Source organism: Amphiprion ocellaris, chromosome 6 (assembly GCF_022539595.1).
Source record: "Amphiprion ocellaris isolate individual 3 ecotype Okinawa chromosome 6, ASM2253959v1, whole genome shotgun sequence".
In the NCBI taxonomy this organism is placed as follows: Eukaryota; Metazoa; Chordata; class Actinopteri; family Pomacentridae; genus Amphiprion; species Amphiprion ocellaris.
Window position 1 is genome coordinate 680,567 of NC_072771.1, and position 11,949 is coordinate 692,515.

Sequence of the window (11,949 nt, forward strand, 5' to 3'; positions counted from 1 at the left end):
CTTCAGGAGAGGATGTGTCCTCATCTTCAGGAGATGATGTCCCTTCATCTTCAGGACAGGATGTGTCCTCATCTTCAGGACAGGATGTGTCCTCATCTTCAGGAGAGGATGTGTCCTCATCTTCAGGAGAGGATGTGTCCTCATCTTCAGGAGAGGATGTGTCCTCATCTTCAGGACAGGATGTGTCCTCATCTTCAGGACAGGATGTGTCCTCATCTTCAGGACAGGATGTGTCCTCATCTTCAGGACAGGATGTGTCCTCATCTTCAGGACAGGATGTGTCCTCATCTTCAGGACAGGATGTGTCCTCATCTTCAGGACAGGATGTGTCCTCATCTTCAGGAGAGGATGTGTCCTCATCTTCAGGATATGTCCTCATCGTGGACAGTGTCTCTTCAAGTGCAGAGGATTTCTCTCCATCTTCGCTCTCTGATCACTTCAAAGAGTCACATTCTTGAAGCAGTGAATATGACCTTGTTGCCATCTTGCCAGAGAAGAAATGATGTGGGAGCTGTTAGGCTCGTCCAGCATTAGTATTGACTGCCCCTGCATAAAGTCCAGGACACATTTATAAACAGTGGCAGAGCTTGTTTTGGTTTCCTGGAGCTGCATCTTTGATCTCTGCAAAGTGACCTGTGATTTTTTTTTTTTTTTGGAAAGTAGATATTTGAGTGTGTAAGGGCTGTTGTGTAGTTGTGTGTGGGATTGTTTTATGAAAACAACAAAGCTACAGTTGCTTTCAACATGTGCATCTAAGTCCAGTTTGTCTGGGACACTCAACGCTCACCAGCCTGCATCAGCACAAATTCACTGCAAGCTGGATCTAAGATGCAACAATTTATTTCTCATGCACATGCACAATTTTCATTATCTGACATCCTTAAGATCACACCTGTGTCAGAATTGTGTCATTCATTTACTCCATTGGAGGGCAGTAAGCCATCATACGCCCCTATTGGAAACTAAGAATATTACATGAAATTGTTCCTTTGGCCAAAAATAGACAAATGACACAATCTGGTAGAAAACATTAAAAACTACAATTTTGAAGTGTTGAGTTAGGAATTAAATCAATTTTATCTAACTTGTATGATTTAGTACTGTGAATAACAAGGAATGAAAAAATGTAGTTTACATGGGTTTCAATTGGCCAAAAGTGGCCACTATAGAGCCAAGAGGAACTATTGTTAGTATACAGTATATTTTTGACATATTTAAAGAAATGAAGTTGAAAATTAAAAGATCTGAAGAGAATCTAGACCCTAGGAAAATTTCATTCCATTTGCATTAACACAGCTGAAATGGTCAAAAAAAAGAAAGCAAAGTGGACACAAATGGCCAGCATAGAGCCCAGAGGGTTAAGTTTGCTTTTAAAAGTATTAATATTCCAAGTCACCCTCAGATCTTCATGCAGGCTATTACATAGTCGAGGGCCAGAGGAATAAAAAGATGCTTCACCTTATGTTTTAGTTCTGACTTTGGGTTCTGTTAAAAGGCCACTTCCAGAAGACCTGAGGGCTCTACTGGGTTTATACGGTAAAAGCAAGTTCTATAAATACAGAGGCGCAAGACCATTAAGAGCTTTATAAACCAATAAAATAATTTTAAAATCAATTCTAAAAGGCACAGGGAGCCAATGCAGAGACTTTAAAATCGGTGTAATGTGGGCTCTCTTTCTGGTCTTTGTCAGCATTCAAGCAGCTGAGTTTTGGAGTAATTGTAGTTGGAATGTACTCTTTTTAGGGATACCAGAAAGAAGAGCATTGCAGTAATCAATCCTGCAGGTAATAAAAGCATGAATGAGTGTCTCTGCATTGACCTGAGAGAGACACTGGTACTCTGGCAATGTTCTTTAAATGATAAAATGCCTTTCTTCTAACATCCTTTATATGAGCCTCAAAATTCAGTTCTGTGTCAAATATTATACCAAGATTTTTGGCTTTTTGGCATGGGCTAAAAGAAAAGGTTTGTAGTTTGCTAGCCAGTTTCTCTCTCTGTTCCCCTGTATCAGTAATTAAAACCTGAGTTTTGTCCTGGTTGAGGTGAAGAAAGTTGTCTGCCATCCAGGATTTAATGTCTGAAATACAGTTAAAAGGACGTCAAGTGGTCCTGTATCATCAGGAGACACGGCGATGTAAAGTTGTGTGTCAACTGCGTAGCTGTGAAAGTTGATGCCTCCTGATGACATTTCCAAGTGGTAACATGTATAAATTAAAAAGGGTTGGACCTAAAATTGACCCCTGGGGAACACCGCATTTCATCTGATAAAAACTCGATGTGTGTTCACCCATGCTGACATAGAATTTCCTGTCTGTGAGATATGATTTAAACCAGTTAAAAACAGTACGAGAAGTGCCAATTAAATTACGGAATCTGTTTAAAAGAATGGTGTGATCTACTGTATCAAATGCTGCACTCAAATCTAATTGCACCAGGACAGATGGCATTTTTGTGTCCATGTTTAGCCTTATGTCATTGACAATTTTCACTAAGGCTGTTTCTGTGCTGTGATATTTTCTAAAACCAGATTGACATATTTCAGCAGTGTTTGTTGATGTCATAAAATCATTTAATTGGTTAAAAACAATTTCTTCTAAAATCTTACTCAAAAATAGCAGGTTTGAAACAGGTCGATAGTTCTCTGGTAATGATGCATCCAAATTGTTGTTCTTCAAGAGTGGCTTAACTATGGCTGTCTTAAAAGCAGTGGGGAAAACACCAGTTCGTGGGGAATGATTTAGGATGGTCAGCAGATCAGTTTTTAAAAAGCTATGAACGTCTTTCAAAAGTGATGTTGGAATGGGGTCTAAAGGGCAGGTTGCTGGACTTAACTGGGAGACAGCTTTCTCAAACATTTCAGCATCCACCAGGACAAACCTCTCCAGTGTTTTATCACATAAAAGCAGAGGTTCTGAGGAACTGAAATGCATAGACTGACAATATAAAAGATTCCATCTAATAGTGTCTATTTTATTTGTGAAATGGACTGCAAGATCTTTGGTTTGGTTCTGGAGGTTGGTTAAAAACGGGGTTAATCAAGTGGTCAATGGTCAAAAAAATTACTCTTGGATTTTTGTGATTATCACTGAATAATTTTGAAAAATGTTCTCTTCTTGCAATTTTGACTGCTTTGTTGCAAGTGGTCAGCTGTTCATGAAAACTTTGAAAATGAATTTTTAGTTTGTTTTTCCGCCATATTCTTTCTGCTATTCTACAGTTTCTCTTCAGTTTTATTATGTCGCTGTTTCTTCAGGGAGGTTTTGAGCTTTTTAAAATCTTTTTAAGTGTAACTGGTGCCACCATGTCAAGTGCTGACTTGAGTTTACTGTTAAAATTGTCAACAATAAAATCACAGGAAGAGGGTAAAATCTCTGGAGGAATATCATGTAAAATATCAAAACTAGCAGCCACTTTAGATGTAAGATAGCGTTTCCTTACAGTAAGTTCTTGAATTTCCTGTTGCTTAAAACTGTCTACCTTAAAAAAGACACAAAAATGATCTGATAAACCCACATCCACAACAGAGGAAACCTATACTGACAGGCCATGGGTTATAACCAGGTCTAATACATGTCCTCTGTCGTGGGTGTGTAGTAGTACTAGGTAGTAGTACTCAGTAGTAGTACTAGGTAGTAGTACTGACCGTACACAGCAGGACTCCCCCCTCAGACTCTGAGAACTGCTGGAACGTCTCCGATCGCTCCTGGTGGAGAAAACAAACACACCTGAGACAGGTGAGCGGCAGCAGAGTGCTGATTGGTGGGGACAGGTGGCGTTTTACCTCCTGTTTCATGTTGCCATGGAGATGCAGGAAGCTGAGTGGAGGCTTGTGATTGGTCGAGGGCCTGGCGAGGACGGCGGTGAACAACAAGTGCAGGAAGTCGACGACTTCGCAGCTCGACGCGAACACGATGAGTTTGTTCTGAGAAAACTGACAGAAACAGACCATCAGGTCACCACGGCAACGGTTCACCGAGCCAATCAGCTGTCAGGCTGCCGGTCACATGCTTCTGTTCTCACCTTGCATTTGTCCAGGATGAAGGCGGCCAGACAGACCAGCCGCACTTTACTGGGAACCAGAACCACGAACTGCCGCAGAGCCTCCGGCACGACGAAGCTCTCTGATTGGCCAGCATCAGGGGCAACAGCAGGGAGGTCAGAGGAGGCGGGGCCAGACACGTGGATGCTGATTGGATCGTTTAAACAGACGTCTGCTAAGCGGGTCACACCTGAAACACAGCGAGGCGTTAGAGACAGTGTTGCCAACTTGGTGACTTTCTCGCTAAATCTGGTGACTTTTTTTGTCAAAAGCGACTAGCGACAAATCTAGCAACTTTTTCTGGTGTCTTGGAGACTCTGACATGAAAACTCAGATCATTCTTCAGGTACTGTCCTCAGCCAGCAGCAGGTGGCGCTGTGAGCTCCTCCCCTTCACAAAGCACAGGCAGTCAGTCTGGTAAACAGCAGCATCCCACTGATTAGAGGAGATGCTCATCACTCCGCGGCAGATGAATCGCGTAAAGTCGCTGCAGATCCCGTCCTGGCTTACAGAGCGGGATGGAAATGAAAATGTTTCTTTTCTGTCAAACTAAAATAAGTCACTGCATTTAGCCTCTAGTATAAAAACATATTTTGGGTGTTTTTTAATCTATCACCTAACTATGCAAATTAGGTGATGACATCATTTAGCGACTTCTAGCAACTTTTAGGACAGCCAATAGCTACTTTCCTTACTGAGGAGCTGGCAACACTGGTTAGAGAGGCTGAAACAAACTGAATCTCCCGCTGTGGCATTCCTGTCGTCTCCTCATGCTGTAGATGTGTTTCTATTTCCATGTTTCAGCTCTGCTCAGTAGTTAGCATGTTAGCATGTAAGCGTGTTAGCATATTAGCATGTTCGTGTGTACGCGTGTTAGTATGTTGGCATGTTAGCATATTAGCGTGTTGGCATGTTAGTGTGTTGGCATGTTAGCATCCTAGCATGTTACACTGTTAGCATCTCAGTGTGTTAGCATTACTCAGGATGAGCATGCTATCCTGTTAGCCTGTTATCCTGTTAGCATGGTAGTGTGTTGGCATGTTAGCGTGTTGGCGTCTTAGTGTGTTAGCATGGTAGCATGTTGGTGTGTTAGCATGGTAGCGTCTCAGCGTGTTGGCGTTACCCAGGGCGAGCATGTTAGCATGTTAGCTTGTTAGCGTCTCAGCGTGTTGGCGTTACCAAGGGTGAGCGTGTTAGCCTGTTAGCGTGTTGGCGTTACCCAGAGTGAGCATGTTAATGTGTTGGCATGTTAGCCTGTTAGCGTTATCCAGTGTGAACATGTTAGCCTGTTAGCGTTACCCAGGGTGAGCGTGGTAGCATGTTGGCATGTTAGCCTGTTGGCATGTTAGCCTGTTAGCGTGTTGGCGTTACCCAGGATGAGCGTGTTGGCATGTTAGCCTGTTGGCATGTTAGCGTGTTGGCGTTACCCAGGGTGAGCGTGTTAGCCTGTTAGCATGGTAGCGTGGTGGCATATTACCGTCTCAGCGTGTTGGCATTACCCAGGGTGAGTGTGTTAGCCTGTTAGTATGGTAGCGTGGTGGCATATTAGCGTCTCAGCGTGTTGGCGTTACCCAGGGTGAGCGTGTTAGCCTGTTAGCATGGTAGCGTGGTGGCATATTAGCGTCTCAGCGTGTTGGCGTTACCCAGGGTGAGCGTGTTAGCCTGTTAGTGTGTTGGCGTTACCCAGGGTGAGCGTGTTAGCCTGTTAGTGTGTTGGCATTACCCAGGGTGAGCGTGTTAGCCTGTTAGCGTGTTGGCGTTACCCAGGGTGAGCGTGTTAGCCTGTTAGTGTGTTGGCATTACCCAGGGTGAGCGTGTTAGCCTGTTAGTGTGTTGGCGTTACCCAGGGTGAGCGTGTTAGCCTGTTAGCCTGTTAGTGTGTTGGCATTACCCAGGGTGAGCGTGTTAGCGTTACCCAGGGTGAGCGTGTTAGCCTGTTAGTGTGTTGGCATTACCCAGGGTGAGCGTGTTAGCCTGTTAGCCTGTTAGTGTGTTGGCATTACCCAGGGTGAGCGTGTTAGCCTGTTAGCCTGTTAGTGTGTTGGCATTACCCAGGGTGAGCGTGTTAGCCTGTTAGCCTGTTAGTGTGTTGGCATTACCCAGGGTGAGCATGTTAGCCTGTTAGCCTGTTAGTGTGTTGGCATTACCCAGGGTGAGCGTCGCTGACAGCAGGACGTTCTGTCTTCTGGGTCCGGCAGCGTTGAGGCTGTTTAATATGACAGTCAGGTCCTTCTCAAAGCCCAGATCAAGAGTCCTGAACACACAACAGACACACACACACACACATTAACCCAACAGACACACACATTACCCAACAGATACACACATTAACAAAACAGACACACACACACACACACACACACACACACACACACACAATAACACAACAGACACACACGGCTGTTGGATAGTGTGTGTGTGTGTGTGTGTGTGTGTGTGTGTGTGTGTGTGTGTGTGTGTGTAGTCACCGGTCGGCTTCGTCCAGGACCAGCCAGCGGACGGCACTGAAGGCGATGCTCAGGGTGTGTTTGATGTGATCCACCAGACGTCCAGGAGTCGACACCAGGATGTTGATTCCTTTACGGAGCCTGAAGACACAACGCAGAACATTCAGGTTCCTTCCAAACCCTAAAACCAGCACAAAGATGGGGAACCTCTGGATCTACCTGCCCATGCAGGTGTGGGATCCTACCTGGCCTTCTCTGCCTTCCTCTTCTCTCCTCCCATCAGCACCCCTGGGACAATCCAGGTGAATGGCTGCAGAGACACACCTGAGTGAGCTCACAACACACAGGTGTAGAACGTACAGACAGGTGTAGAACGATAGGTGTAGAACGTACAGACAGGTGTACAACGTACAGACAGGTGTAGAATGTATAGACAGGTGCAGAACGTACAGACAGGCGTAGAACGTACAGACAGGTGTAGAATGTATAGACAGGTGTAGAACGATAGGTGTAGAACGTACAGACAGGTGTTCAACGTACAGACAGGTGTAGAATGTACAGACAGGCGTAGAACGTACAGACAGGTGTAGAACGATAGGTGTAGAACATACAGAGAGGTGTAGAACTTTAAACATGTTCACACAGAGGACCAGCAGGTGAGTTACCTTAAGAAGCTTCTGGAAGGTGTTGAAGGTCTGCAGGGCGAGCTGGAGAACAGCAGAGAACCATCAGAAACACATCACAGCGTTTCAGAACGTATCAGACCGTAGTTAGAACATATCAGAACGTAGTTAGAATGTAGTTAGAACATATCAGAACGTAGTTGGAACGTATCAGAACGTACTTAGAACCTATCAGAACGTATTTAGAACCTATCAGAACGTATTTAGAACATAAAAGAACGTAGTTAGAACCTATCAGGACATAGAACCTATCACAACGTAGTTAGAACCTATCAGAACGTAGTTAGAACATAGAACGCATCAGAACATAGAACATAACAGAACGTAGTTAGAACCTATCAGAACTTGGTTAGAACCTATCAGAACATAGAACATAACAGAACATAGTTAGAACCTATCAGAACATAGTTAGAACCTATCAGAACGTAGTTAAAACCTATGAGAACGTATTTAGAACCTATCAGAACGTAGTTAGAACCTATCAGAACGTAGTTACAACTTATCAGAACGTAGATAGAACATGTCAGAACGTAGTTAGAACCTATCAGAACGTAGTTAGAACCTATCAGAACATAGAACGTGTCAAAACGTAGTTAGAACCTATCAGAATGTATTTAGAACTTATCAGAACGTAGTTAGAACGTGTCAAAACGTAGTTAGAACCTCTCTGGTGGGGACGATGATGACGGCCAGCGGTCCGTCTGAGCGCTGGATCTTGGGCTGCAGCTCCTGGAGACTCTGGACCAGCGGGACAGCGAAGGACAGAGTTTTACCTGCAGACAGAGACGATTACTGCAGAGGGACAACTCACCTGTTCAGGTAGACACACGGCGTGTCATCGCCATGACAATAAATCAGACAGGAGAGCAAGAACAGCTTCGTGTGTTTACCTGGGTCTCAGGTGGACTCACCTGAACCCGTCTGAGAGCGAATCACAGCATCCCGTCCTGACAGGAGAGCTGGAATGGACTGTTTCTGAACACTGAAAACACACACACACACACACACGAGTCCAGGTGAATCAGGTAGTTCTGTCTCTTTAAATGAGTGGATCCATAGGTCAGGGATGAGAATGACAAATGGAAAAAAACTCTGAAAATGCCTGCTGAAGGACAGACATAATACACGCAAAGCGTGCATGGGGGGGTTTCAAAGGGGGTTGCGCCCCCCCTTGGGCACGGAAAATTTTTATAAAATTCACTTAGAAATGGCATTCTCTGGTGACTTTTAACAGTGAATATATAAGGCAATCAACACCCAAAATCCATTAATTTCTTCAATGAATTTCACCTGTTTTTTTAAAAAACAATATCTCAATTTGGTGGGCTACCAAGGGGATACATGATCATTATCATTTATGGTACATTCAATTTTTGAGTTTCATGCCTTTCAAGGAATCTGTTCATTTAAATGCAACATATTTATACCCTGTTCATTTTAATTCTAATACAACATATTAATACCCCAATGTTTTGTTGTTCAAAGGAATGGCACAGTTTATATATGAATTAAAAGAACTGAAATATACACAAAGAATCAGGTACCTTACCACAAATATGTTGTGAGCTGCTTTATCCACAGTGGTCAAAAATGTAATAAAATAAAAGTCCATATACAAAACTTTCGCCATGCTGGCGAAAAAGGTTTTTTAGGTAACCAAAACAACCATAGATCTATACGTATCCACGCACCAGAAATGATCATAACTCAACAATATCGTGTGCTTGCATATCCGTGAAATTTAACATGTGGAAGGAAACAATCAGATGAAACTGGCGCCAAATTGCTGCCGAAAATAGGCGGATGTTGTCATTAACATAAATAGCGAGTGATGTTTACAGATAGCAATGCCGATTTCCGTTCTCACAGCTGTATCTGATTTTGCAATGCGCATTGCCAAAAGATGTCGGCGGCAGGATGGCCATCACAAGCCTCGGCTCGCGACGCGTCGGCCGGCCGCTTGCCTACCCCTATCCCCCTACAATTTTCTCAACGGATTTACACGATTCACAAAAATTATACTTTCGGCGGAAAAAAATTCGGAATTCCGCGGATCTGCGGAAAATTCTCATCCCTGATAGGTGTGTGAGGACTCACCTGGTCAGCGTGGAAATATTCAGGACTTTGTTCAATGTCACCACCTGGAGGACAGAAACAGCCAATCAGAGCGCAGAACTCTCACAATCAATCGATCAATCAATCAATCAATCAATCAGTGGAGGACAGACAGATGAGTGGAGTACCAGGTGAGGATGCAGGTGAAGGTCTGAGAACGAGTCCTTGGTGAAGATCTGCTCCTTCAGCTGACAGACGGCGGGACTGAGAGGAAACGACACAGTTACTGTTTCCATGTCGACCACAGCTGGATCGCCATGGTGACCTGGCTGTGAGACATCGGTTACCCCGGCGACCTGGCTGCACAGCCAGGTCACCATGGTAACCTCTGTTTTAGGTTTCAGGTTCAGTCAGGTATTGGAAACAGTGACATCAACAGAACAAGCCAATCACAGACAGAGGTCGGCCTGCCAGGACATTCAGAGCAGGAGGACTTACCTGTGGAGCTGTGGGATGTCGGGGTTGTGTTTGAACAGAGACGAGGTCTTGATGCTGCCGCGTCCCACATCCTTCCCTGCATCCTTCCCTGCATCCTTTCTTGCATCCTTTCCTGCATCCTGCCCTGCGTCCTTCCCTACGTCCTTTCCTGCGTCCTTTCCTGCATCCTTCCCTGCATCCTTCCCTGCATCCTTCCCTGCTTCCTTCCCTGCTTCCTTCCCTGCCTCTGTCTTCTTCTGTTTCTTCTTCGGTGGTGTTGTGTCTGTCCCCTCAGTGGGCGGAGCCTGAATCAAAATCAGAGAGATAAAAACAGGTTCTTAGTTGTGTTCTATAGTTCAAACAGTAAATAAGGTCTTGGTGAGTGACCAGGTGAGTCTACCTGAGTCTCTGCAGGCTCCTCCTCCTGCAACTTCGTCTCTTTGAAGCTGCGTCTCCTCCGGTTGTCCTCCGAGGAGCTGAACCTCCTTTTCTCTGCTCTCTGCTTCTTCTGCACAAACACATCAGACAAACAAGCTATAAACAACCAGTAAACACTCTGTACACAAGCTGTAAACACCCAATAAACAAGTTGTAAACAACCAATAAACAACCAGATTACAAGCTGTGAACACCCTGTACACAAGCTGTAACATCCGGTAAACAAGCTGTAAACAACCAATAAACAACCAGTAAACAAAAAGTAAACAACCAGTAATGAAACCTCCGATGAATTTCCCAACATTGGAGGTTTCATTTGGTACAACGAGCCTTTTTCTTTCATTTACCCTCTGCTATCCCTACCCAGATCCCAACATGTCCTTTTTCTTTTTTTCTTCAAGAAAGGTGCGCGCAGCATTGCAGCAGCCGGAGCTGTCATTGGCAGGCAGCTCAAATGAAATTTCATTGTATATGAAAGTGTGCAATGACTAATAAAGGTTTGATAAACAAGCTGTAAACTACAAGTAAACAAGCTGTCAATAAAATGTAAACAACCAGTAAACAAAATGTAAACAAAAAGTAAACAATCGGTAAACAAACTGTAAACAAAAAGTAAACAACCTGGAAACAAGCTGTAAACAAAAGGATAGTGTGTGTGTGTGTGTGTGTGTGTGTGTGTGTTTTCTCACTTTGTTCCATCTCTGCTGACTCCTCACATGTTTCCTCCTGCTGGACGATGACGCCACGTCGCTGCAGATGTTCAGACACAGCTGCTCATCAGCTGATGACATCATCAACTCACCTGCTCCACGCACACACAGGTTACAGGTGTATCCACAAACTGCAGACACACACACAGAGAGAGAGAGAGAGCTTTAAATGACATCATAAAGCAGCTTTACTGACGTCAGTGGTTCCTCTGTCAAACCAAACTCCATTCAGAAAACCGCTAATTTATCTGGAACCTAACTTTGGTTTATTCGCGTCCGCAGCTCCTCGGGGCTGATGTTAGATGTTAATATTCTGATGAAACACACAACTTAGATTGACTGACTAATCTGACCTGTACCGAACTAAAGAGTCACACCTAGGCTCGTGTTCAAGGTCAGGATCTGGTGTGTTCACCTGAGTTTTCCCGTCAGAGAGGAGAGGAAACCTTAAATTCACACATTTCTGAACAGAGTTCTGCGGCGCTAACATGAGGCTGTTCAGGGACAAACACGATTCAACGGACCGACAGCACGCACACGCGCGCGCGCGCGCACAAACACAAACACACACAGACACACACAGACACAGACACAGACACAGACACACACACACACACACACACACACACACACACACACACACACACACACACACACACACACACACACACACACACACACACACACACACGTTCCTGTGTGTGCAGCAGCTACCATTAGCATCAGGCTAACGTTACCTGCTAGCCTGATGCTAATGGTAGCTGATAGCTAGCGTTAGCAGCCTGGCGTCCTGGCGTTAACAGCAGCTGTTCCGTAGATTCAGATAAAAACAGAGAAAAGCAGAAGATAAAAAACTCACTGCGAAACTTCACGACTCAAACGCGTGGAAAAACTTCCTGCTACGTCACTGAAGCCCTGCCTCCTGTCCCAGAGAATGATTCTATGCACATGCGCAGTCACGTCTTACATGGAAGGTTTGTTGTCGAAGGAAACGGCAGTTAGTGAATAAAACAGAACTATCAGTGAATAAAACAGGATCTATTAGTCAATAAAAGGATCTATTAGTCAATAAAACAGGATCTATTAATGAACATATGGAA

The 11,949-nt window shown here is 44.4% G+C and overlaps 1 protein-coding gene across 3 annotated transcripts in view; it reads right to left on the reverse strand.

Moving 5' to 3' along the window:
- ddx31 (DEAD (Asp-Glu-Ala-Asp) box polypeptide 31) overlaps positions 1-11,788 on the reverse strand; it is a 26,242-nt gene extending 14,454 nt beyond the window's left edge. For 2 of the 3 annotated variants that reach the window (XM_055011319.1, XM_055011317.1), the window contains exons 1-15: positions 11,709-11,788; positions 10,829-10,980; positions 10,102-10,209; positions 9,723-10,006; positions 9,413-9,488; positions 9,267-9,310; positions 8,081-8,151; positions 7,833-7,942; positions 7,152-7,193; positions 6,732-6,796; positions 6,508-6,627; positions 6,187-6,293; positions 4,021-4,229; positions 3,782-3,931; positions 3,644-3,703 (exon numbers count right to left, since the gene is read on the reverse strand). In XM_055011319.1, coding sequence (XP_054867294.1) covers positions 3,644-3,703; positions 3,782-3,931; positions 4,021-4,229; positions 6,187-6,293; positions 6,508-6,627; positions 6,732-6,796; positions 7,152-7,193; positions 7,833-7,942; positions 8,081-8,151; positions 9,267-9,310; positions 9,413-9,488; positions 9,723-10,006; positions 10,102-10,209; positions 10,829-10,933 — 1,551 coding nt within the window. In that variant the 5' untranslated portion in view covers positions 10,934-10,980; positions 11,709-11,788. Of the gene's footprint in view, positions 1-3,643; positions 3,704-3,781; positions 3,932-4,020; positions 4,230-6,186; positions 6,294-6,507; positions 6,628-6,731; positions 6,797-7,151; positions 7,194-7,832; positions 7,943-8,080; positions 8,152-9,266; positions 9,311-9,412; positions 9,489-9,722; positions 10,007-10,101; positions 10,210-10,828; positions 10,981-11,586 lie in introns of all 3 variants that reach the window. The other variant, XM_055011318.1, reaches the window with a different exon arrangement.
- Between the last annotated feature and the right edge of the window lie 161 nt (positions 11,789-11,949).